Source organism: Panthera onca, chromosome D4 (genome assembly GCF_046562875.1).
Source record: "Panthera onca isolate mPanOnc1 chromosome D4, mPanOnc1 haplotype 2, whole genome shotgun sequence".
NCBI lineage: Eukaryota > Metazoa > Chordata > Mammalia > Carnivora > Felidae > Panthera > Panthera onca.
This window is the reverse complement of record NC_138351.1, coordinates 90,056,540-90,078,026: the sequence shown is the minus strand read 5'-3', so window position 1 is coordinate 90,078,026 and position 21,487 is coordinate 90,056,540. Positions and strand designations below refer to the sequence as shown.

The following is a 21,487-nucleotide window of genomic DNA, read 5'->3' as shown; positions in this document are numbered from 1 at the left end:
CAGCTAGGTAACTAGTGTCCAAGCGCCCATGAGATTTTATTTAACTTGTAAATTGTCAGAACAGGAACATAGGAACATTCTCCTTTCTCTGTCTAGTACTTGACTCAGAGATCTGACTTCTGTGTCTCCAAGAATAGGCAGCCGCTGTCCTGTCCTAGAGTGGGGTGATGCTGATTCCAGCTGCACTGAGCATGCCTTTGGTTGTATTTTCTCGTTTTAATTAGTATTTCAGAAGTAACACGTGTTCATTATAGAAAATTTACAAAAACGCAAAGAAACGAAAGCAAGAAAATTAGGGGTGTTTCATAGCCATACTTTCTAGATGTGTATTGTTCCCATTAAAAATTTTTTTTTCAGTGTTTGTTTATTTTTGAAAGAGAGCGCATGAGTTGGGGAGAGGCAGAGAGAGAGGGAGACGCAGAATCCAAGGCAGGTTCCAGGCTCTGAGCCGTCAGCACAGAGCCCAATGAGGGGCTCGAACTCACAGACCGTGAGATCATGACCTGAGCCGAAGTCGGACACTTAACCGACTGAGCCACCTGGGGGCCCCTTCTTGTTTACGATTTATTTCCAAAACATACTGTATGTCTGCCATGGGACCACCTGGAGCTATTTGCCACCAAACGTTGTATTACATTTTCTTTCCGTGATATCATATATTCTCACGAGTTTGATTTGTATTGGCAACGTAATGGTCTGTTGCTTGGTTCTGTCATAATGGACACAATCTGTATCTAATATTAACTATTTAATTACAGAGCATTGAGTCTAATTTTATCTATTACATATAATGCTGTGATGACCATCCTTTGCAGCTTATTTTTTGCATACATCCATGACGTTTTCCTTGGGCTAAATTCTTTTTTTTTTTTAATTTGTTTTAATGTTTATTTATTTTTGAGAGAGAGAGACAGAGAGACAGAGAGAGAGAGAGAGAAAGAACGACTGGGGGAGGGGCAGAGAGAGAGGGAGACACAGAATCTGAAACAGGCTCCAGGCTCTGAACTGTCAGCACAGAGCCCGAGGCGGGGCCCGAACCCACAAACTGTGAGATCATGACATGAGCCAAAGTCGGACGCTCAACCTATTGAGCCACCTAGGCACCCCTCCTTGGGCTAAATTCTTTTAAAAAGAGTACAGATATTTAATTTTGACACATACTGACAAATCATCCTCTAAGAAGGCTGTTCTCAAAGGACTACTACCTACCGTGTCTGGAAGGTTGTTTTGTTACCATCAAAGCTGGAGAGTCCCTGATGACTATTGAGCACTGATGTTTATGTCTGTGAGTTTCCTCTTTGGTATTAGTTTTGATGTATTTGTCTTTTTCTTCTGGTTTTCATGTTTCTGACAGAATCCTTGTGCTAGGGAGGATATTAACCTTGCCTTAGCCCATGTGTTGTGATTCGTGTCTGTGGCATTTTGAGTGTGGAGAGGCTTTGCAGTCTCATTCAGGGGCATGTCGATGTTGCCCACTCACGCCCATTGCTGCCTCCTCTGTAACTTTAGAAATGGATATTCATGCTGAAATACTGAACCTTCCCCCTGCCCCCAGACGCAAACAGGTCTTACCCAGATGTCCATCAACAGGAGAACGGGTAAAGAGACGTAGGTTTGTGCATACAGTGGAGTATATAACTCCGCAACGAGAAGGACCAGATTACTCGTGCGCACGATGACGTGGGTGGTCACACTGAGCAAAAGAGAAGCAGAATAGAGACAGGGCAGGGCAGGATGGTGGTTGCCCGGAGCTGTAGCTGCTGGGGGAAGTGGCTGGTCACGGGCACAGCTTCTTTTGTGGGGGAGCAGAAGTAGTAAAAGTCGCAGTGCTGAGCGCAGCTCCACCGCGAGCAGACAAAACCATCGCGCCGGCGATTACGGCACGTGAGTGAGATCGCCCCACAAAGCCGTTCAGACAAGATGCGTGCGGGAGAGTGCATACCGTAACGGTTCCATTTATGTCAAGCTCTGGGCAAATGTAATCTGCGAAACAGAAGTAAAACCATGGTTGGGGTGGGGCAGAGGCTCTGGAGAGAGCAGCGGAAATGTTCGGTATTTTTTGAGTGGTATTTACACGGGTATTTGTGATCATCAGACCCCATCAAACTGGGGAAAATTGCATTCTAGTTGAGAAAAAAAAAAAAAAAAAACAAGCAGGCCCTGATCTTTCTCTCTTTTTCTGTGTAAAAAATATATTTTCCAAAGTCACGTCTCCACTGGGTAATAGGCTGTTAACTCTGTCGGTCAACAAAGATGCTGACCAGTCATCTCGGGATACCAGCTGCTGCCACACCCAGGGCCACCTCGCTTTGGGAAACCACCCTCCCCATGCCGGAGGTTTGCTCCTTAACATAGGCAGCGCCCTGCACGTTACAGGATGTAATTTAATGGCTTTCAGGAACTAAAGAGTAGTTCTCCCCCCACAAACTGGCTGGGAATCTGTTCTGCTGGAATGTAATTTCAGTGTTAAACTTCGTCATTTTGAGACAGCAGGGTTTGTCATTTCCCTCTTCCAAGAGGAAGTACCTTTATGTATCTTGAAACGTCTCAACACGCTATGAAGGTATTTTTTGGAGGGTAGGGGACATTTTGGGAAGTTCAGATTATCTAAATCGAACAGTACTTGCATTAACGGTGTGCGGGAAGTCTGCAGGCACAAAAAGAGGCTGGGCAGAGGACAGACAGCTGACCTGCCTTGGGGTGAAAACCGAGCAGCAAGGAGCTGTCGTAGTGCCTCATGGCTTCTCTCTTGTGTGGGGTACAGGAGCTGGTCAGACTTACCATCGAGAAGCAGGGGCATCCGTCTCCAACCAGCCCAGTGAAACCCAGTTCCCCAGCCTGCAGACCTGATGGGTGAGTTCTGACTAAACCCTCCAGCCACTGGCCACTTGGGTCTCCCCTTGAGAGAGAACGTGAGCCCCATCAGGTAGGCTGCTGGTGGCCTGTGTTGCTTTAAAGCGTGTCCAGCTCGCTCACGTTTCGAAGTGTTGCCTGATCTCAGGGTTAGCGGTCAGCGTGACTCTTTCTCAGGCTGCCGCGTGAGACCACGACCCCCACCTGTGCTTTTCCGGAGCCACTTCCCTCCGTAACTGGAAAGAGCTTAGAGGGTTGGGTTTCGGGGATTGGGCTTGAGAGAACTGAGCTTCATCAAGAGAGTAAACTGCTGAGGGCAGTGTGGACAGTTTCAAGGCCTTGTAACCATTTCTGCTACAAGCTCCTAGTAAAAATATAAAACATAATAATTTGGAGCATGTCGAGAACCTTTAGACCATGTCTTCTGAGGTTTCCTCTTACAGACAAGGAAACAGATGCAGTCAGGGGTTCCTGGCCGAACTCCTGCTATTTTTGGTGATCAAACAGACTTGAAACCCCATCTGTGCCATAGAGCTCCAGGGACAGGGTCCAGGGCTCCTGCTGCTCGGCCCGGTGCCCTGCCTCGGTTCCATGGCCCGGTAACATCCTGCCCCACTCGGGACCTGCGTGTGCTCTGTAACCTTCTGTAATCCTAGGTTCTTCTCATCCTCCAGCCAGTCTGAGGTCCCCCTGACAGATCGAGAGATGGAGATTCTGAACAAGACAAGTGGCCTGTCCCAGTCAGCCGAGCTGCTTCCAGACTCTACAGATGAAGAGGTCGCGCCCCCCAAACCCCCCTTACCTGGCATTCGGGTGGTTGATAATAGGTAATTTTTTATTTTTCTGGCACCCTCTTCTATTTATGATGTAATCTGATAAATGGATGGGTAGATGAACCAAAACGAAGACGGTGCCATTAGGGTAAGAACTTGGAACCCAACCCCTCGCTCTTTAGAAGCCTTGGAATCTTGATCATCCTTGGGGAGGATCATCTGTGGAGGACGCGAGCCCGGCCCCAGTGCCCGCCCTTGCCGCGCCCTCCAAGAATTCCCAGCAGCTTGCCTCTTAGCCTTCGTACGACTTACAATGGAAGGAAAAGAAAAGATGTTTCTGATTCTTGGTGTTTTGGCATTGATAGGTTTTCTTTTGGCAGCGGTGGAGTGGGACGGGAGTTAAAAGTGTTCAAAGTAGGTGTGAAGTCTCTGATAATGAAAGAATCCCACATTCTGGACCCTGACACCTTTTTAAAGAGCTTCTGTTTGGGTTTTCGGTTTGATAGGATTTCTTAATCTATTTCAGTCCTCCACCAGCATTGCCACCGAAGAAAAGACAGTCAGCTCCGTCCCCGACCCGAGTGGCCGTCGTGGCCCCCATGAGTCGGGCCACCAGTGGTTCCAGTTTGCCCGTTGGAATTAATAGGCAGGTAATGTCGCCCCATCTGGAAGGCAGAGGAAGGCTTTGGGTGTGGGAATTTGGCTCCTGAGGCGAAAAGAAACCCAGTGGTCTTCAGCCCCTGGCAGTGGGAGGACCGTTCTTTCTCTGTACGGGACCACCGGACGGGGTGGAAGTTCCCACATGGGGGAGGAGGTCGGGGTGGGGAGACTGGAGCCAAAGAGCGTCTCCTGCGGACATCTGAGGCTGGCCCTGGGGCCCTCGCTGGCGACACACTCCCAGCACTCGTAAAGGCTCCTTTCTCAGAAGTCACAGACGCAGCTTGTCACATCAAAGACGGGCCTTTGCAGCCGGTTTCTGAGCTTGGCAGTCTCCTCTAAGTCAGTGTACCGATTCCTCTCCCCTGGGCTCTGCCACCATTTCTCAGAAGTGACTTGGGCCTGGTTTTCATTTCTCCACACCAGGATTTTGACGTGGACTGTTACACACAGAGGCGGCTGTCAGGAGGCAGCCACTCATACGGCGGAGAATCGCCCCGCCTGTCCCCCTGCAGCAGCATGGGCAAGCTCAGCAAGTCAGACGAGCAGCTGTCCTCTCTGGACAGGGACAGCGGGCAGTGCTCCCGGAACACAAGCTGTGAAACACTAGGTGGGCTCAGCCATCTCTCACCTCTCCTGTCTCTCCGCTTCTTGGTGGCCGCTTTGGGGTCATACGGTGATGCCAGTCTTGGTCCTACGACCCTGATCTGTCTCTTTGACCGCAAGATGGGGCTGCCGGTATCTGTCTGTCCCCAGGAGGTTGAACGTTTAGATGGAACAACCATGTGAAACTGCCTGGGAGATGCTCAGATGGTGGCTGTTACTGTGGTTAATCCGTCAGTGTGTGATCTGACTCCCGTGGTCAAAATTAAGAGCCATCTGTGCTCAGAGCTATAGATGATGGGGAGAGCCCCTGACGGCTTTTGACGGACGGTGAGGGCAGGTGGGCAGCACATGCTGACCTCCCGGTCGGTGCCGAGCGCGTGCCGCGGGGGCCGGAGGAGAGTCCGAAAGGCAGCTTGGTGCCAGGGTCCGAGAGCATGAAGCTGTTCGTGTCCCGTGAGCTGGACATTTCACTTTGAGGGTTTAATCAGAAGCTTGTAGCAAGATTTCTTTTTTTTAATGTTTATTTATTTCTTTTGAGAGAGAGAGAGAGAGAGAGAGAGAGAGCTTGAGTGGGGAAGGGGCAGAGAGAAGGAGAGACAGACAGACGCAGGCTCCGAGCCATCAGTGCCGGGACCACGAGATAATGACCTAAGCTGAAATCAACGGTCAGACGCTTAACTGACTAAGCCCCCCAGGCGTCCCTGTGGCAAGATCTATCCCAGGACGTTACTCCCGGCATGACTGGGAGTAGTGATGGCCCAGAAGCAAGCTAACTACTCAAGTGTTAGGGAATCCGACGAACCGTCATGCATCCGCTTGGTGGAGTGATACATAGCTATGAAAAGTCAATCATGATGCATTGAGTAATGGCCAAAATCCAAGACCACTGACCTAGTCTTTTCTCAATTGGGTGTTTAAAAAATGAATCCTAGGGGGGAAAAAAAAGACATTTAAGGAAATACGTCAAATTGTAAACAGGTGATAGTTAAGTAATGCGATTGTGGATGAGTTTTATTTTCTTGATTTTGGGTTGTTTTTTTTTTTTTTTTTGCCACATTTCCTACAGTGGTCATGCCTCTTTGTTTCTTTCTTTCTGTCTTCCTTTCTTTTTCTTTCTTTCTTCTCTTTCTTTTTCTTTCTTTCTTCTCTTTCTTTTTCTTTCTTTCTTTCTTTTTCTCTTTTCTTCCTTCCTTTCTTCTTTCTTTTCTCTTTCTTTCTTTCTTTCTTTCTTTCTTTCTTTCTTTCTTTCTTTCTTTCTAATTCAAACGATGGAGGCAAATAAGCAAACAGCCATCTTCCCACTCGGCGTTACTTCTGTAAGCAGGGAGAAGAATGAGGAGTATGAAATGAAGCCTAGAGATGAGACGGGGATGCTGTGTCCTCACGCTGTGATGAATGGCACCGGGTTAAGGGGAGGGTCGGATTGTTTCTTTCTGCGGGGCCTCGTGACTGACGGGTCATGTTCTTCCCGTTGTGAATGCAGATCACTATGATCCCGACTACGAATTCCTTCAGCAAGACCTCTCTAATGCAGACCAGATACCTCAGCAAGTGGCCTGTAATCTTAGCCCGTTGCCGGAGTCCTTGGGAGAGTCTGGGTCTCCGTTCCTCGGCCATCCCTTCCAGTTGTCCCCGGCACCTGGCAGCTGTCCCCAGCAAGAGGGGTCCTCAGCTCCGGGACAGCAGATGGACATGCCGCCTGCCCTCCCCGAGAAGAAGCGCAGGAGCGCGGCCTCGCAGACCACGGACAGCTCTGGCTGCAGGGTGTCCTACGAGCGACACCCCTCGCAATACGACAACATCTCTGAGGTTGACCTGCAGAACCCAGCCTCGGCCCCGTCTGTCCCCTTCACGCCCTTTGCTGCTGTTCTCCCCTTTCAGCAAGGAGGGTCCCCAGCCTCTGTCGAGTTTGTGGGTGACTTCACTGTTCCTGAATCATCGGGTGACCCGGAAAAACCGCCTCCTCTACCAGAGAAGAAAAACAAACACAGTAAGCTTTTGTCCAGCCATTGTCAGCAAGCACATTTTGTCACCTAAAACAGCGGTGTGTTTTATTTAAGCATTAGGCCGAAATCAAACCGGTGGCCTCATGATTTCCTAAAAGATAGGGCCCGCGGCACGTGGACACTTCCAGGAGCCTTGTCTTGTCCATATTGGTGATGGTTTTCAGAGCCCGATAAGCCAACCTGTCCTTATGGCTGCTCTAAAACCTCGGGCCAAGCCTCCGCAGAGCCCGAGTGTTTGGCCAGAACACGCAGCAGCAAAGAGAGACGAGGGTCCCAGCTTCAGGACAGCATTACAGCGACATCAGGGCAAAGCAGGGTGGACATTTGAATTTAGTTAGAGCTCACCACGCCCACAGAGGGGTTTTCTGAGGATCCCCGAGAGTGTGCACAGTTGCTGTTCAGAGAGGTCCCTGGTACCCCCGCTGTCTTCTGTTTGCAGACATGAAATGTCATGTACTGACTTGGAATCTGAGGGCACCTGGTTGCAGTTGCTGAGGACGTTTCTTAGACCACATATTTTGAATAGATGATGTTCTTGGGGCCCAGGGATGGAGCTGAAATTTTAGATTTTTGTATTTTCCAACTGTAAATTTGCCATCAGGTTCCTAAGTAGAGTTCTACCGGAGACTGTTTCTCTGCTAGTTCCCGTAACGGCTGCCCCGCCCTCCCCCTCTCCCCACCAGCCAGGCTCTGCTTGGCCCTTCTGCGGCACTGGCTGCCACCACGCAGATGTGTGTGTGCTCGCGTGGGCCACACAGCCCCAGGATTCCCTGGCCTCGGTCGAAGCATCCAGCAGAGGACTTCCACCAACTAGGACTTGAATCTCCCTTCCAGGTCCCAAATGAGAGCATCTGATCGGCCCCTGCTAGAATGGGACCCACTCTCAAAGGAGGGGAGACCCGGCCTGGTTATACGCGGCAAGGACGGCCCCGAGGGCAGCCAGATGGGCCTTGTCGCCCAGCTCCTTGCTGGGTGTCACCCAGCATGTGTCACGGCCTGGGTGGTATGGTCTCCCCGCTGGAGGGACAGCTGGCCGTGCAGACTGATGAGGTCGTTCCCGCCTGTTGTTCGCTCAGGAGAAAGCAGGGCACTACCGATGGGAGTCACCAGGGGCAGTGCTAGGAACGTCTCCCTCTACGCGAGCGGGTGTCTAGGGAGCTACTGGCCCTTCCCCTCCACCCACCTTACCTTGACTTGAGCAGCGTGCCAGTGTGCCGTCCTGGGCTCACACCGTCTCCTCTCCCTCTCTCCCCTCTCCCGTCTCTCTTCCTCCCCTCCTCTCCCCTTGTCTCCCCTCCCCTTTCCATTAAATTATCCAAACCCAGAATGCAGGGTAGGATTGCATCCATGCAGACCGCGACAGATGTGTGGCGCCCGGCCACGGAGCCAGGGGCCTCACCTGCTCAGCTCTTAGAGCAGGTCAGGGCACGCAGGGGCTGTAGAGAGGAGGAGGAAAAGGAGAGTCGTCCGCTCTTGCCTTTCCAGCAGCCTCGGGTCTCCGGTGGCTGAAAATACTTTCTGTTAATTTAGACGTCTATTTTTAGGCTTTATTTCTTCTCTCGGTGTCTGTAGCACTTGTGTCTGCAAACCTTTAAAAACTAGGAGCTTAAGGTGTGGCATACCTGGGTTAAGGCTTCCCGCACTGTCGTATTTAGTCCTTACGCCCTGGTCAGGCAGTGATGTTGGCGCCCGTTTTATAGATGGAGAAACGGGAGCGCAGGGGGACTAAGCCTTGCCAGGATCACCTGGCAAGTGGGTGGCAGAGGGGGTTCAGAGCAGGCCTGTGTTTGCCCGGCACAGCGCACGCACTGCCTCCCACGCTAAGAAGGAGAGCGTCCGGCCCTCCTTTGTGGAGACCGTATGGGTTTCAGCAGTGACCCCCAGGCAGCTGGGAGTCGTTTCTGTGCCCTGTGAAAGGACCCCAAACCTGAGGCACAGCCCTCGTCTCCAGTCCGCTCCTCACTCCCTGAGGGGACCCTTGGGGCGTTCCAGGCTTTGCCCCAGTGGAAAACTTGCACAGTTGCTTTGAGAGAAAGGAGGAGATCGACATCATCCCTTAGATGTGATTAATGCTGGACGAGCTCATACACACGCAGTCCTGGTGTCACAGTGTCCTCCTCCTTTGGGTGGCACTGACATCCTTAGGGTCCTCGGCCCCTCTTGCTGAGGGCAGCCCCACGAGCCCCTTGTGCCCGACAGGCTTCCTAATCACTGCCCTGGGTGCCCGCGGGGAGCACCAGCCTACGAGCGTCCCCAGTGATGCCGCTGCCCCCTTCTCTGAGCTCTTGGGCTGCTTTTGAAACGGACCCCTCTTCCTCATTCCTCCGGTCGTGAGCCTCACTGCTGTTTCTCTGCTTGGTTAGCCGGTCCCTGCGAGGACTTCGTCAGTTCAGGTCTTGTGGAAGCTTCCCGTCTGAGTCCGCCACAGAGGGTTGTGTGCAGCCTTTGTAGGGGGCACTCGGTAGGCATGTGGGGTCCCCTTCAGAGGCTTGCGTCTTCCTCTGGGGCCTCATGGTGTTGGTGCCGCATGGAAGGAGAGCCTCACGGGGCTCAAGGGGGACAGCGAGGTGCGCTTGTGGCAGCTGTCCCCTCCGGGCGAGACTGCCTTTACGTACCGCGTTTTACAGCCACGCTCTGCTCAGTGCTTGTCGGAGCGAAGGCCCTTATACCGCTTCTTTTCAATCCCCCTTTTGGTGAAGGACATCAGAAAGACATCCCCTGAGAGAGGCATTCCCTGTCTACCCTCAATGTGGAGACTATTTGAAAACACAGAATTAAGCCCTGCAAAATTGTCCTGGCCACTTTTTCTTGGTATCTAGCGGGTGCTCATAGCGCTTGTGACATGACCCAAGAGGACAGCACCCAGCTCCAGATGGTGCCTTCGCTGGCATCCCCGTGCCTGCCACACACGCACCTAAGTTCCCTTGCTTCCAAACCTGGGCCCTTTTCCTTCCCAGCTCCCGTCGTCACCGGTTCCCCCCTGGCGCGTGCACAGCGGCCCCGTAAGTACGTCGATCGGCCCCCGTTCCTAACTCGTGAATCAAGGAGGCATAACAGCACCTGCCCTTCAGCCATGGGCGTGTTGGTGTTGGCCGCGGATCCCCTGCTCTCAGGAGCTTCCTCCGCTGCCGAGAGAAGAGAAAGGCAGTACTGCATTCCGGGCCGGCCTTGACCCAGACTTTGCCACGGGGAGCGTCACGTGGAGGTTCTAGTCCCACAGAGAGACAGGGATCAGAGAAGGCCTTCCTGAGGATGCCAGAGGGCTGGACACAGGTCCAGACGGTCGCTTTCCCGAACCCGTGGAGTCTTCAGAAGGGCCTGGCTCTGGAGGTGGGGCTCGGATCACCCGAAAAGTCAGGAGCGAGGCGCATACTGATGCTCGCACCCGAGGGCCGAGGCCTCTGCGCCTGCCTCAGGAGAGGGTGCCTGTGAGGACGGGTCCCTGAGACGTCTCGCCTCCCCGCGTGGGTGAGGCCCCTGCTGGCGTCCGCTGCCGGGGCCGCTCCGGTGATGCCGCACGGCTCAGGCGAGGGAGCCTGTCCCTGGGCGGCCGCGCAGCTACGGACTGTGCCACCGTGAGGCGGCCGCTTGGTGGCAGGTGGCAGGGCGGCAAGGGCCGGGGTTTCTGGAAGGATGTTTAGGGAGGAGAGGACGCACGTGTTTGAATTCAAACACGTCTTTCTTTGCCGTTTGTCTCTCGCCCGAGAACGTTCTGTGGCCTCCGGGCTGGAAGGGGGGAACGGAGTTTAGCGGCTGTTACTTGTTTGCCCAGTGGGTGCGTTACAAGACCCACCCCGGGGCTGCCGCCTGGTTTAGCAGGGACTCAGCCGGGACGGAGGACACGTGTTTCCTTCACTCATTCATTCTACAAATATCTGTGGACACCTGCGGCGTGTCACGTGCTGACGATGCAGCCGTGGACCCGGCGGACCCTTATGGTCCCTGCCCTCCAGGGGCTTCAACTCGAGTGGGAGGCAGTAAGCCCTGTTACATCAGCTTTAAAAGTGTATCCCACATCAAACCACTCTCCCCGCCTCCGCCCACACCGCAGTCTTTCGCCCGAACCACCACAGGGGCCCCACGTTGTTTTCTCAAGACAAAGCGGCCGTGGGCAGGCCCGGAGGGGAGCCCTTGTTGGTCCTCGCCCCGCGGCATCCCTGCCCCTTTCCCACAGCCTCTCGTGACCCCCCAGGCGACTGCCTCGCTCCTTCCAGTCTCCCCTTCCTGGCTCTGCTCTGCTCACCGCACCCTGGGCCCGGCCTCGGCCTTTGCTGGCCTGCAGGCTCGGTGCAGAAGTCCTTCACGTGGCTCATCCGTGCTCGGGAGAAGCGCCCGCCACCAGCCCGCTCTGCTGTCCACCCCCGGGCGCCTCTCTCCCGGTCTGTCTCCTGCCTTGTGGGAGGGTGTAGGCCTCAGGTGGGCAGAGGACTTGTTTGCCGGCCCCTGTGAGGCCCCGGCAGCTGAGCCGGTGCCCGACGCGTTGGTGCTCGTGGGACAGTCCCGCAGACGGCTCGGGACACGCTGTGGGAAGGGCTGAGTGGCCACAAGGGGGAGAAGGTGGGGCTGCCGGGCGAGTGGCTGGCGAGGAGCCCCTGGGGACGCCGAGCCACGAGCGAGGGAGGAATGTGCCCGGCAGGACTGGGAAGAGCAGGGAACAGCATGTGCACACGTCCCGGGTGTCCCAGGTGCGGGAGGAGGAGTGTGTACCTGGGTGGTACGCACCCCCCCTGGGTGGGGAGAGAGTGGGAACGGGGCCGGAGACCCCCAGGGCTTGTCAGCGGGGAGGTGGGGGCCCCAAGATGCTTTTTTAAAAAGAGGCTTTATTTCTTAGAGCTCGGCGGCACTGAGCGGGAAGTACAGGGAGTTCCCGCGTGTCCCTGCCCCCACACGCCCGGCCTCCCCGCTGTCACCGGCTCCACCGGAGCGCCCTGCGTGGGTCGCCCGGCCCGCAGGGTCGCGCCGGCCTCGGCCCGAGCCACGGTTTCCGTAGGGCTCCCTCTTGTTGTGTCTCCAAAGCTCCCGGCCTGGTGTGGCGGGCCCGCGGGGACGGGTCGGGGTGCGGAGGGGGCGCGCGGGGGACCCCCGCTCACGGCCAGGGCCCCGCCCGCTCTCCGTCTCGCAGTGCTGGCCTACATGCAGCTGCTGGAGGACTACTCGGAGCCGCAGCCGTCCGTGTTCTACCAGACGCCGCAGAACGAGCACATCTACCAGCAGAAGAACAAGCTCCTCATGGAGGTGTACGGCTTCAACGACTCCTTCAGCGCCGAGGCCCCGCAGGAGCTGGCCCCGCCCCCCGCCCTGCCCCCCAAGCAGCGGCAGCTGGTAAGCCGCGCTCTGCTTCCGGGGCCCGGGCCGCCGTGCGTGCCGTGCGTGCCGTGCGTGCCGTGCGTGCCGTGCGTGCCGCGCCGGGTGCCACGTGGCGCTCTCGCTTCCTCCGGGCCGGCTCGCGCGCCCGCTCCTCGGCCTCCCCGCCCCGGGGGTGGTGGCGCCCTCGCTTCCGTCGCCGCGCCTGCAGCTGGGCCTGGCTCGTGCTCAGAATGTTTGCTTTCTCTGCCGACGGTCTCTTGTGTTTTTTCCTCTCTTCTTTGGCTCCACTATAGACCTCCCAGAAAGGAGGGACTCCATCAAAGCACAGGGCATGGTCTGTGCACGGCCATCTGTGAACTTGATTTACATAATGGCCTCGCTACACAGGGTGACTTACACCCCACCCTGGCCACGGATGGCCCCGTGGAAACAAGCCCTATTGAAGCACGATGGCCGGAAACAGAGCCGTTCTGTGTCCCAAGCACGGTGCCCCTCCTCCCCTGAAAACACTCCTGTGTGAGGATTCCCTGTAGGTAACGAGCCCCGGTCGGCGCAGAAGGCCGGCTGTGCTGCGTGGGCAGCATGTGAGATTCCGGGACCGGGCAGGGGGGGTGTGCCTGCTGCCCGCCTCTGAACCCTGTTCTCCCTGCTGCCGGTTTGCTAGCCGCGTGGACTGTGGTCAGGTTGTAGAATCCAGGCATCTCATCCGGCCGTGCTTTCTGGGAGGAGTGCACCTCCGAAGGGGATTCTCGTTCAGAGCTGCACGTGCCGTTTTGGTCATGGGCTGGCCAGCCTGGTGGTGTTTCCGCCGCAGAGGTGACCGGCTAGCTGGCCATCTTTCGTCCGTCCTGAGGGGACACAAAGGTGCCACCCTTCCCTTGCTGGGAGGCAACTGCTGACTGGACAACCAAGGTCCCCAGGTTACTCCCCGAGCCCCCGCCCGCAGGGTCCCTGAGCCCACGTTCAGTGAGCTCAGGGGCCGACAGGGCAGGAGCACGCCTAGCCTCCTGGGAGACAGCCCGGTCTGTCAGAGGAAAGGCAGCACCCATCCTGGGTTCTTGGTCTGCCACTGTCTAGCCGTGTCTCACGACTCAGACTCAGGGTCTCGGTCCTTCACCCACCCTGCCCACCCCCACGAACACCTGAATGTGCCCCAATGTGAATCTGAATTACTCTGAAAACGTTTCAAAGAGGGATCTTTACCATGGAAATAGAAATGCCTGCCGCAGGGACCCCTAACCTAAAATGTTTGGTTGAGCAGCCGAACCAGATTTCATGGAGATCTGAGACAGTCTCGGCCCCTCCTGCCAGTGTCCACAGGTGCCCCTTGGCATCTTCTCCGCACCGTGGAGCCCACAGGCTTCACACACATCCCTAGTGAGCACGCTTGGAACCAGAGCCCGTCTGGGAGCGCCCGCGGAGCACCTCACCATGCTGGCAGGGCAGACGCTCGGCTGAACGCCTCCCTGTGTCAGCACTGGGGCTTCTGTCTGGTTTCCCATGATCCTCTCCACAGCCTCTATCACCCCCGTGTTAAGTAAACTGAGGCTGAGAAAGCCAGAGTGACTTAACTGGAGCCTACCCACTGCTGGAAGTAGAAGGTGCGGGGACCGAACCCAACTCTGGCTGAAGCCCCGACACGGCATGTGACGTGCCCTGTGCCGGCTGCTTGGCGTGCCCGCTCTCAAACGCAGGTGCAGGAGGACTCTCTCCGTTTTACCAGCAAAACAGTAGCGATCGCTGTGCCCGTCAGCCCACGTACAGTGTGGCAGGCACAGTTGAGTGCCTGACACATACGTGGTCCCAGACAGCGTTGTCCCCGCTTTACGGATGATGAACCTGAGGCACAGAGAGCTTTAAATAATGCCCGAGGCCAAGCAGGTCACGAACAGTGAGGCCCAGGTTCAGAGCCGGATGGCCTGGTCCCAGGAGTGCACGCGCTCCGCTGGAGCATGACGACTGCCGGGGCTGCTCCCACGGAGGAGGAAGAGGTCCTGAGTAGTAAGTGGAAGAAACGGGATTCAGAGCCGGGTCCGCGGGGCTCCAGGCCCTCTTGGCCCCCTTGCGCCTTACAACCACTTCCAGCGGATGCGACTTGTACGAAAGTTCGCTTTTTAAATCTGTCACGAGGAGGTGAAGGAGGGCACCCTCTCGTCCGGGTAGCCCTCGGCAGGCGTCTTTGATTCCTAAGCTGAGCCGAGAAGCCGTCCCTCTCCAGAGTGTCCGAGCAGACTTAGGTAGCAGCCTAGGTATGCTTCTCGTATATCTGCCTGACCGTTCTCTGCTTTTCTCCCTCCTTCCCTGTCTTCTCTCGTCTCTTCTGTCCAGCAGGCCTCCTATGCTGCTTCTTCCTTCTCCTCTGTCTCCTACTGTGTCCAGCAAACTAAAGTGGCCTTCACCCCCGAGGACGGCAGTGCCACTCAGGGCATCAGTGTGTCCGTCTCTAACTCCTTTCTCAGCCGGCACGGCAACTTGCCCGTGCCCTCGGTGAGTCGCTCCCCGCTGCTCTTTCTCGGAAACGTGAGTGCGATCTTTCGTTTGTCGCCTGTGCCTGCTGATGTGTGTGTTGCCACCCAGGCCGGACTCTGTCCTCCTGCAGACCCTGCACAAGGGGGAAGGGGCGTGCGCGGTTGGCTCTCTGGGGCCTGAGGACTGTGTGAAGTGTTGGGGTGGGCGAGGTTGGGGTGGGGATGGGGGAACGTTGGCAGCCCCGCTCTGAGCCTCACCACTCAGGCGTAAACTGGCAGAGTGTTTTGGCCATTTTATTTTGATCTCCCTTGGGCCTTGGGTCAGCCCTGTAAGTGTTCTGTGTTGAAGAAGAAATAGTCTTTGCACAGGAAGCAAGGCCAGAGAGAGCAGGCTTCATCAGGCTGTGACGGAGTTTGAGTCTGAGTCTGGGGGCCCTGTGTGACAGGCCATTCCAGAACTCAGTGGCCTAAAATGACGGTAACCACTTGGCATTGCTTAGGACACAGGTCAGTAGGCTGACTGCTGATCTGATTTTGGCTGACCTGGCTAACCTCTCCGGAACCTCAGCCAGGACCGCGGGCTGATTTGTGGTCCTCATGACCCACTAGCCTCCGTGAGGCTAGCCCGGGCTTGCTCCTGTGGCAGCTGGCGGGGCTCCAAGGGAGGAAACGGAAGCATGCGAGGTATCTTAAGGCCTAGGCTCGGAATTGGCACCCTGTCACTTTCTTGCATTCTCTTGGTTGAATCACGGGGCCGGTCTGGATTCGGGGAGTCGGGAGGTACACTCGGCCTCTTGCGGGCCGGGGGGGGGGGGGGTGTTCCAGCAGATCATGTTGCAGAGGGACAGACGTGGACAAAGGAGGGGAATGGGTGCAGCCATTGCTGTGAACGATTTACTTCTGAAACTTAGGGGACACTAACACTGGAGGAGGCACGTCTGTTGTCTTTTGCTGGAATCTGCATCTGTCCAGGAACCGAAATAGCTACCGTTCTCCCTTTAATTTGTTGAAATGGGACTGAGCAGCAGGGATAGAACACGGACAGGGTTTCATCTGGGTCCTCCTTAAAATCAGTTCTGCCTTTGGGTAATTTACCTACTCTTCTTGGTCTCCACTTCTTTCCATTGAGGTTATGCTTTTACTTGTCTCTGATTTTGTGATTGTAGGGAGTAAGTAAAATCATAGGAAACTGCCAGGCACATGGTAAGCTTAGAAATGTACTATCATAGCGCTTGCTCTCAGAGCTCTGGATTCTAGTCTCCGCTCTGTCCTAATCCTGTGCATGAGGGCTTGGACAGATGACTTAACCTCATGGTCAACCCAAATGGACTTCCTTTTCCCTCTAAAACCAGTGAGGTTGACCTGGTGACTCTCAGAGAGAGACCTACCGAAGCTCAGGTTCCCAGTGTGGTCCTGTCTGGTTTCCGTCTTTGGGAACCACCTATCCAGGGCCCGGGTCGAGATGGTCCTGCCTGCGGTGAGGAATGCACTCTTCTTTTGGGTGCTGGGGCCTAACTCTTGAGAGCCCTCGGCGGCCCTGTGCTTGCTACGGAAAGGCCACACGGCCTCCCTGCCTACTCCCGGCCCTGCCCTGGCACACAGACGCCCTCTGTTTCCTCAGCAGGCACTTCTGGCGAGTTTCTTTCACAAATCGTGCAGAACTTGGCCTTTAGACAATCCAGCTCTTGACCGTTTTTTCCCCTCTGTGAACAGAAGGAAAGTGTGAGTTATCCTAAGAAAGTGTCCACAATGTCCCTTTTGAATGCTTTGGGCTTAGGGGGCTGTCAGTGAGCTGCTCTGTTTACTCCGGAGTTGATGAAAGTTTGAGGGCATTTTAATGAAGCCTGGGCTTGAGTATGTCCCAGTTTCCAGCCCCGGGACGTAGGGGAGTCCCCAGACACCTCGCATCAGAAAGACCACATTCTGCGGACCAACTCCGCAGCAGAACCCAAGGGAATGAACTACTAAAGGTGCTTTATTTCAGAAAGGGAAGTCCCCCACCCCACCTCCCGCCTCCAGAGCTGTTAGTAATGGCCTGAAGGTTTGGAACGTTTGACATCTGGCATGCTGACCCCCTCCCCGCCAAAGTGGTGATGTATTGCAAGGCCAACATCTTTGTGTATTTCCTACTTGCCTTCTGAGATGAGCCCAAGTGGAGGGCTTTGGGTGGCTCTCAGAGCGGCCCGTTATTCCCAAATCTCCTCGTTCTGTCTCTCCTGGGCCTCTGTCGTCAGTCCACCACAGAATTCTGAAGGGACGCCATTTAGGGGTACAGCAGTTGTCAAACCTGAAGACCCCTCACCCTGTCAGCGACCTGTTACTCCTACCAGAAGATTCTTGAATTGGAGCAGGACGGCTGCATTGACCAAGCGTAATTGAGACGGAGGCTGAAAAAGCCTCTTGTTTGCTCTTCCTGGTGTTCCGGGTTGAGTTTAATTCAGCGAGCGCAGGGATTCTCCTCGTGCAGGGATCCGTAGCGGCTCAGAGGCCCTGTCACCCTCGACGAGCGCTTGCCTTTCGGTGGGCAGAGTACAAGCATGGAAGAGGCTCATGCTGAGGCAGGGTGTGCGTAAGCCCGGTAGAGTCACAGGCTGTCGTGGGAACCGTCGGGGCCGTGGAGCCGGGACAAGGACAGACAGAGCCTCCTGGGAAAGGTGGCACTGGGGCCGTTGTCTGAAGGACAGTTAGGATTTCCGGGAGATAAAGGGCAAAGGTCAGGGAAAACAAGTCCAAGATGTTCCACGCCACGGATGTTCTATCCTGCCTGGAAGGTGGGGGCCTCCCGTGCATGCTGGAAGGTCGCCGCAGGTGTAAGCGCTCAAGGAGTGAGGTGAGGGGGCAGCTGGCTGAAGGGTCGTGAGCGAGCCGGCCCTCCCACATGTGCTTAGCGTCGGCACACCTTCACTGAAACGGACCTTCTCCCCCGAGGCTCCTTCCTGAGCATGGCCCTTGGGGGCCAGGCCAGGGGGTGCGCACACTCTTCCTGGCATCTTCCACTGTGTCTGCCCAGCTCTCGTCCCACAGAAGCCTTCGCTCGCAGTCCACAGACTTCCCGTCCTGCCCAGCTCGTGCTGCGTCCTGAAACTTGGACATCTACCCGGACAGGCATGTGGTCTCTGGGCTGTTAGATAGAGGAAGGTGCTCAGGGATATGAGGAGTGAGCGAGTGAGAGCCAGGAAGGATGTGGAGAGCCAGGCGCAGGGAGGCCGGGTCTCCGTTCCTGATAGGATTCCGCCGGGCCTTGGCAATGTAGCTGGCCCCGGAAGCCACTTCAGTGAGGTGCCTTCCTACAGACGGCTCTCTGACCTGATAGTGGGGTCCTCCCTTTCTGTCCCCAGAGTCTCTCTCGGTTACTGGTACCCCCCCAGGCTGCCTGCCACGTCCTCCCTGCAGCCCCACCAAGCTGGCCGCCCGCCTTCCGCCTCCGCTCCAGTTCCGGTCCTTCCGGCGGCAGCCCTCCCCGCTCTGCACTGAATCCCCAGGTCCCTTCTCTCTGGCTTGCTTCGGCTTTGCTTCTGAACGCTGGTCTTGTGACTCTAAAAAGGATCTTAAAAGTTGGATCGGGTCTATATGCACTTGACCCTCGACCAGGGTGTTGAAAACCTCCCAGCAGCCATCAGGGTTGCCAGTGCCCTTCAGGGGTTGAAATGTTGACGTTAGAACAGTCACCTTCCTCCACCCCCAGACTGGCTTCTGGTGCAGCCCTTCTTCGCTGACTGCAAGGTGCAGGTATTTTACTACCCCTAGAAGATGGACTCAGGTGCTGGGAATGTGTTGAAATGCTTCTTTACCGTCTTGGCTTCCAGAATGATTCTGGAAGTAAAACTGCTGGAAGACCCGGGTTTTGAGAAGAACTTGAGAGGGACCCATGATAACTGTCATTTATTTGAAACATTTTTAGGGTAAGAACATCCAGTGCGTATCATCTCTAAGACTTCAGTGAAAAAGGACGGGGGAGGGTGGGCAGAGCAGCTGGTGTCCCGTCCTGGGCAGAGGACACTCAGATTCTCTGAGGTGTCGAACCCAGGTTTTTGCACGTCAGCACAAATGCTTTCACTGGAAGGCCTGCTTCGTAGACCGTGTTCCTCTGCCGTGACTTCCCCTCACAGTGAGACGGCAAGGGCCCACTCCCTGAGACACGTGGAGGCCCCTGAAGTCCCACGAGTGCCTCTGTCACTCGCCTTTTCTGCCCTAAATGGCAGCCCAGCGGCTGTCACAGAGACCGTGGGCTGAAAGAGCTGTCTGGCGAGCAGACAGAAGTGAAAGTGCAGAGGACAGACGGTGGGGAGAGTGGCCGGGAGCTCAGGCTTGCTGGGCTGGGCCCGGTGTGTGCCTCGTGCTGGAAGAGAGAAGTCCCTGTCTTCCTCGCCTCTGTGCCTTGCCGCTTCCTGATGTTGACTTACCTCTGTACTTTCCTGACCTGCGTAGACCTCCCTCACTTTGAGAGATGAGAGCGGGGGAGGGGGTGGGCGACGCTGGCGGCCCAGGGACGGGGGTACCTCTCCGAGCTCCAGCTGTCCTGGCTGGGGCTCCGTTCCGCTGGCCTGCCAGACGCCAGGCTCTCCCTCAGAGTGGCCCAGCACCGCCGTCACAGGGAGAGCCAGGCCTCTTGGTCGCATGGTCCTTCCTGGCCTGCGGAGGCTCTGGGGCCTGTCGGGGTTTCACACCCCGGAAGTCGTGGGCTCGTACACTGCCCCGTTCTTGGGGGCCGTACCGCCGAGTAGGGTCCTCAAGGTGCAAGTGCAGGCGCCTCGCCAGACCCGGACTCGTCCCCCTGGGATTAGGAAGCAGACCCCACAGGCCCAGCCAAGCCCCTCCGTCCCCATCCTTGTCTCTCGGAACGTTTCCACCGTCCCCGAGCTGCCCAGGCAGGAAGCGAGGAGCTGGCTTTCCTCCCCTGCCACACGCGCGCCACGTTGACCTGTGACGTGCCCCGCCGCTCACCAAGCCCTGCTGTGCGTCCTAGCCTGGGCCCTGAGCCCCTCGCCTCCAGCCCTGTCGCTGCTTCCCTCTCCCCGCCTCCTGCACGGCCGCTGTGGCCTCCCCACCGGCCTTCCTGCCGCCGTGCCCCCTTCTCGCTGGCCAGATTGCAGTGTCCCCTTATCACTGCAGAGCCTTCTGAGGCCTCGCCAGCTACTAGTGCCCACCTGTCCCCTGCCCACGCCCTGTGCTCCCTCCGCCTTCTCCAGGCGCCGACTCCCTGGCTCTCCTGCACATCCTTCCTTCTGTCATGTGTCCCACCCTTCCTGGTGGCGCCCGTCACCTTCCCCACCTTGTTTTTCCTTACTCACGGGGTGGACCCGAGCGTGCCGCCTCCGGATCATTAGGCCGCCCTTTCCTCTTCAGTGACGGGAGCCCCGAATTGTGAAGGTTAAAGGCAGAGCACATGTGGAGCGAGAAATGTAGTGAAAGGCACACAGCTAGTGTTTAACAAAAAGGGAGCATCATAGTAACGTTTATTACCACACTGGGAAATTCTTTCTTTCTTCTGTAAGGCTCAAGTTCTTTTTTCTTAAGGTCGCAAATCCTCTGAGGCTGGGGCCGGGCTTGTCACGTGCTTGCAGCCTTGGTACGTAGCTCAGGGCCGAGCCAGCAAGCAGCGGGTGCTCTGTGACGCCAGACTGACCAGGAGGGTGTCCATTCACCCAAAGGCAGGGAGCAGGGAGGCACGCGGTCCTCTCCGCCCGCCATTGCACCCACGTTCCCGCTCCCCGCGTTTCGTCGTGACAGCCAGGTGTCGGCTCACCACAGTAGCCTCTCCGCTTGTATGCGTCAGACACGCCGGTCCCACGCTGTGGCCGAAAACCCCGTTTCTTCCTCATTTTCCTTCCTGCTAACCCAGAACGCCCTGGCTGCTGTCTGTTGGGCCCGAGACCAGAACTTGGGGATCCTCAGCCTTGGAGACTTGCCGAAGCAGCCACTGCGACTCAGCCACTTCTGCTCCTCTCTTTCAAGACTTCCTGCTGCTGTTTTGCCGGCGCTCATGGCATTTTGGATGGTCATTGCTCTTGGACCAGCTTCAGACCCAAGAATTGGCGATAGCCCCTCGCTGCAGCTGTGCCCCTGACTCCGTCCATGACTGTCCAGCTGGCCGGGTGTCAGAAGGACCCCGTTGGTCCTTGCGAGGGTCCCGTGGCGACCTGAACCCCAAGGGTGCTGTCCGTGCACACGGACCCTCACCCGTTTCAGCCCGCTCGTCCACTTGTGAGGGTCCCTTTCCCACGGCTCTGGGAGGGAGTGCTCGCTCCACTCTGGAGACGGGGAGACCGGGCTAGAGAAGCTGCCCATGTCATTTGTTCAGAGTCTTTGGTGAGAGCTGAAGCTAGGATCCAGATCCCCACTGTCAGTTGCCAATAACCAACGGCGACCCGGGAAGCCTGTGTGAAAGGAAAGGCCCGCACGTAGGCTGGACATCGAGAGGAGTGCTGCCCCTCGTGTTCTGACACTTCACACGCTGTAGCCGCAGGCTCTAAACAGAGTTCTAAGAACGAGTCTAAAGTAGAGCCCCTGGCATGCCGTTTAAATCCAAACCGGGTAAAAATAGTTGTCAGATTTCTAGAACAGAAGTAAAGTAATTTTTGAGTCTGTATTAAATCCTTCTATAAAGCGTTGATGCTCTTAACGTTTAGTGCACATACAGAGCGTCCTAAAACGTATTCGAGGTTTTTGCAAGAACGCAATTAGGCGAGAGACCATTGGCTTCGAAACCAGTGGTGTTCAAGGAAGATCTTGTGATTCAGATTGCAAAAATGTCACATGACAAGAAATGCAATACGTTTCTACCTTTGCACCCATCCTACCGAAAATTCTCCTACGC

At 56.1% G+C, this 21,487-nt stretch overlaps 1 protein-coding gene across 1 annotated transcript in view; it reads left to right on the top strand.

Annotated features, from left to right (window-relative positions):
• RAPGEF1 (Rap guanine nucleotide exchange factor 1) overlaps positions 1-21,487 on the top strand; it is a 131,400-nt gene that overhangs the window by 84,607 nt on the left and 25,306 nt on the right. Inside the window, exons 6-12 of the mRNA XM_060608311.3 lie at positions 2,765-2,853; positions 3,528-3,680; positions 4,153-4,276; positions 4,710-4,893; positions 6,373-6,879; positions 12,018-12,217; positions 14,534-14,689. Coding sequence (XP_060464294.1) covers positions 2,765-2,853; positions 3,528-3,680; positions 4,153-4,276; positions 4,710-4,893; positions 6,373-6,879; positions 12,018-12,217; positions 14,534-14,689 — 1,413 coding nt within the window. The remainder of the gene's footprint in view (positions 1-2,764; positions 2,854-3,527; positions 3,681-4,152; positions 4,277-4,709; positions 4,894-6,372; positions 6,880-12,017; positions 12,218-14,533; positions 14,690-21,487) is intronic.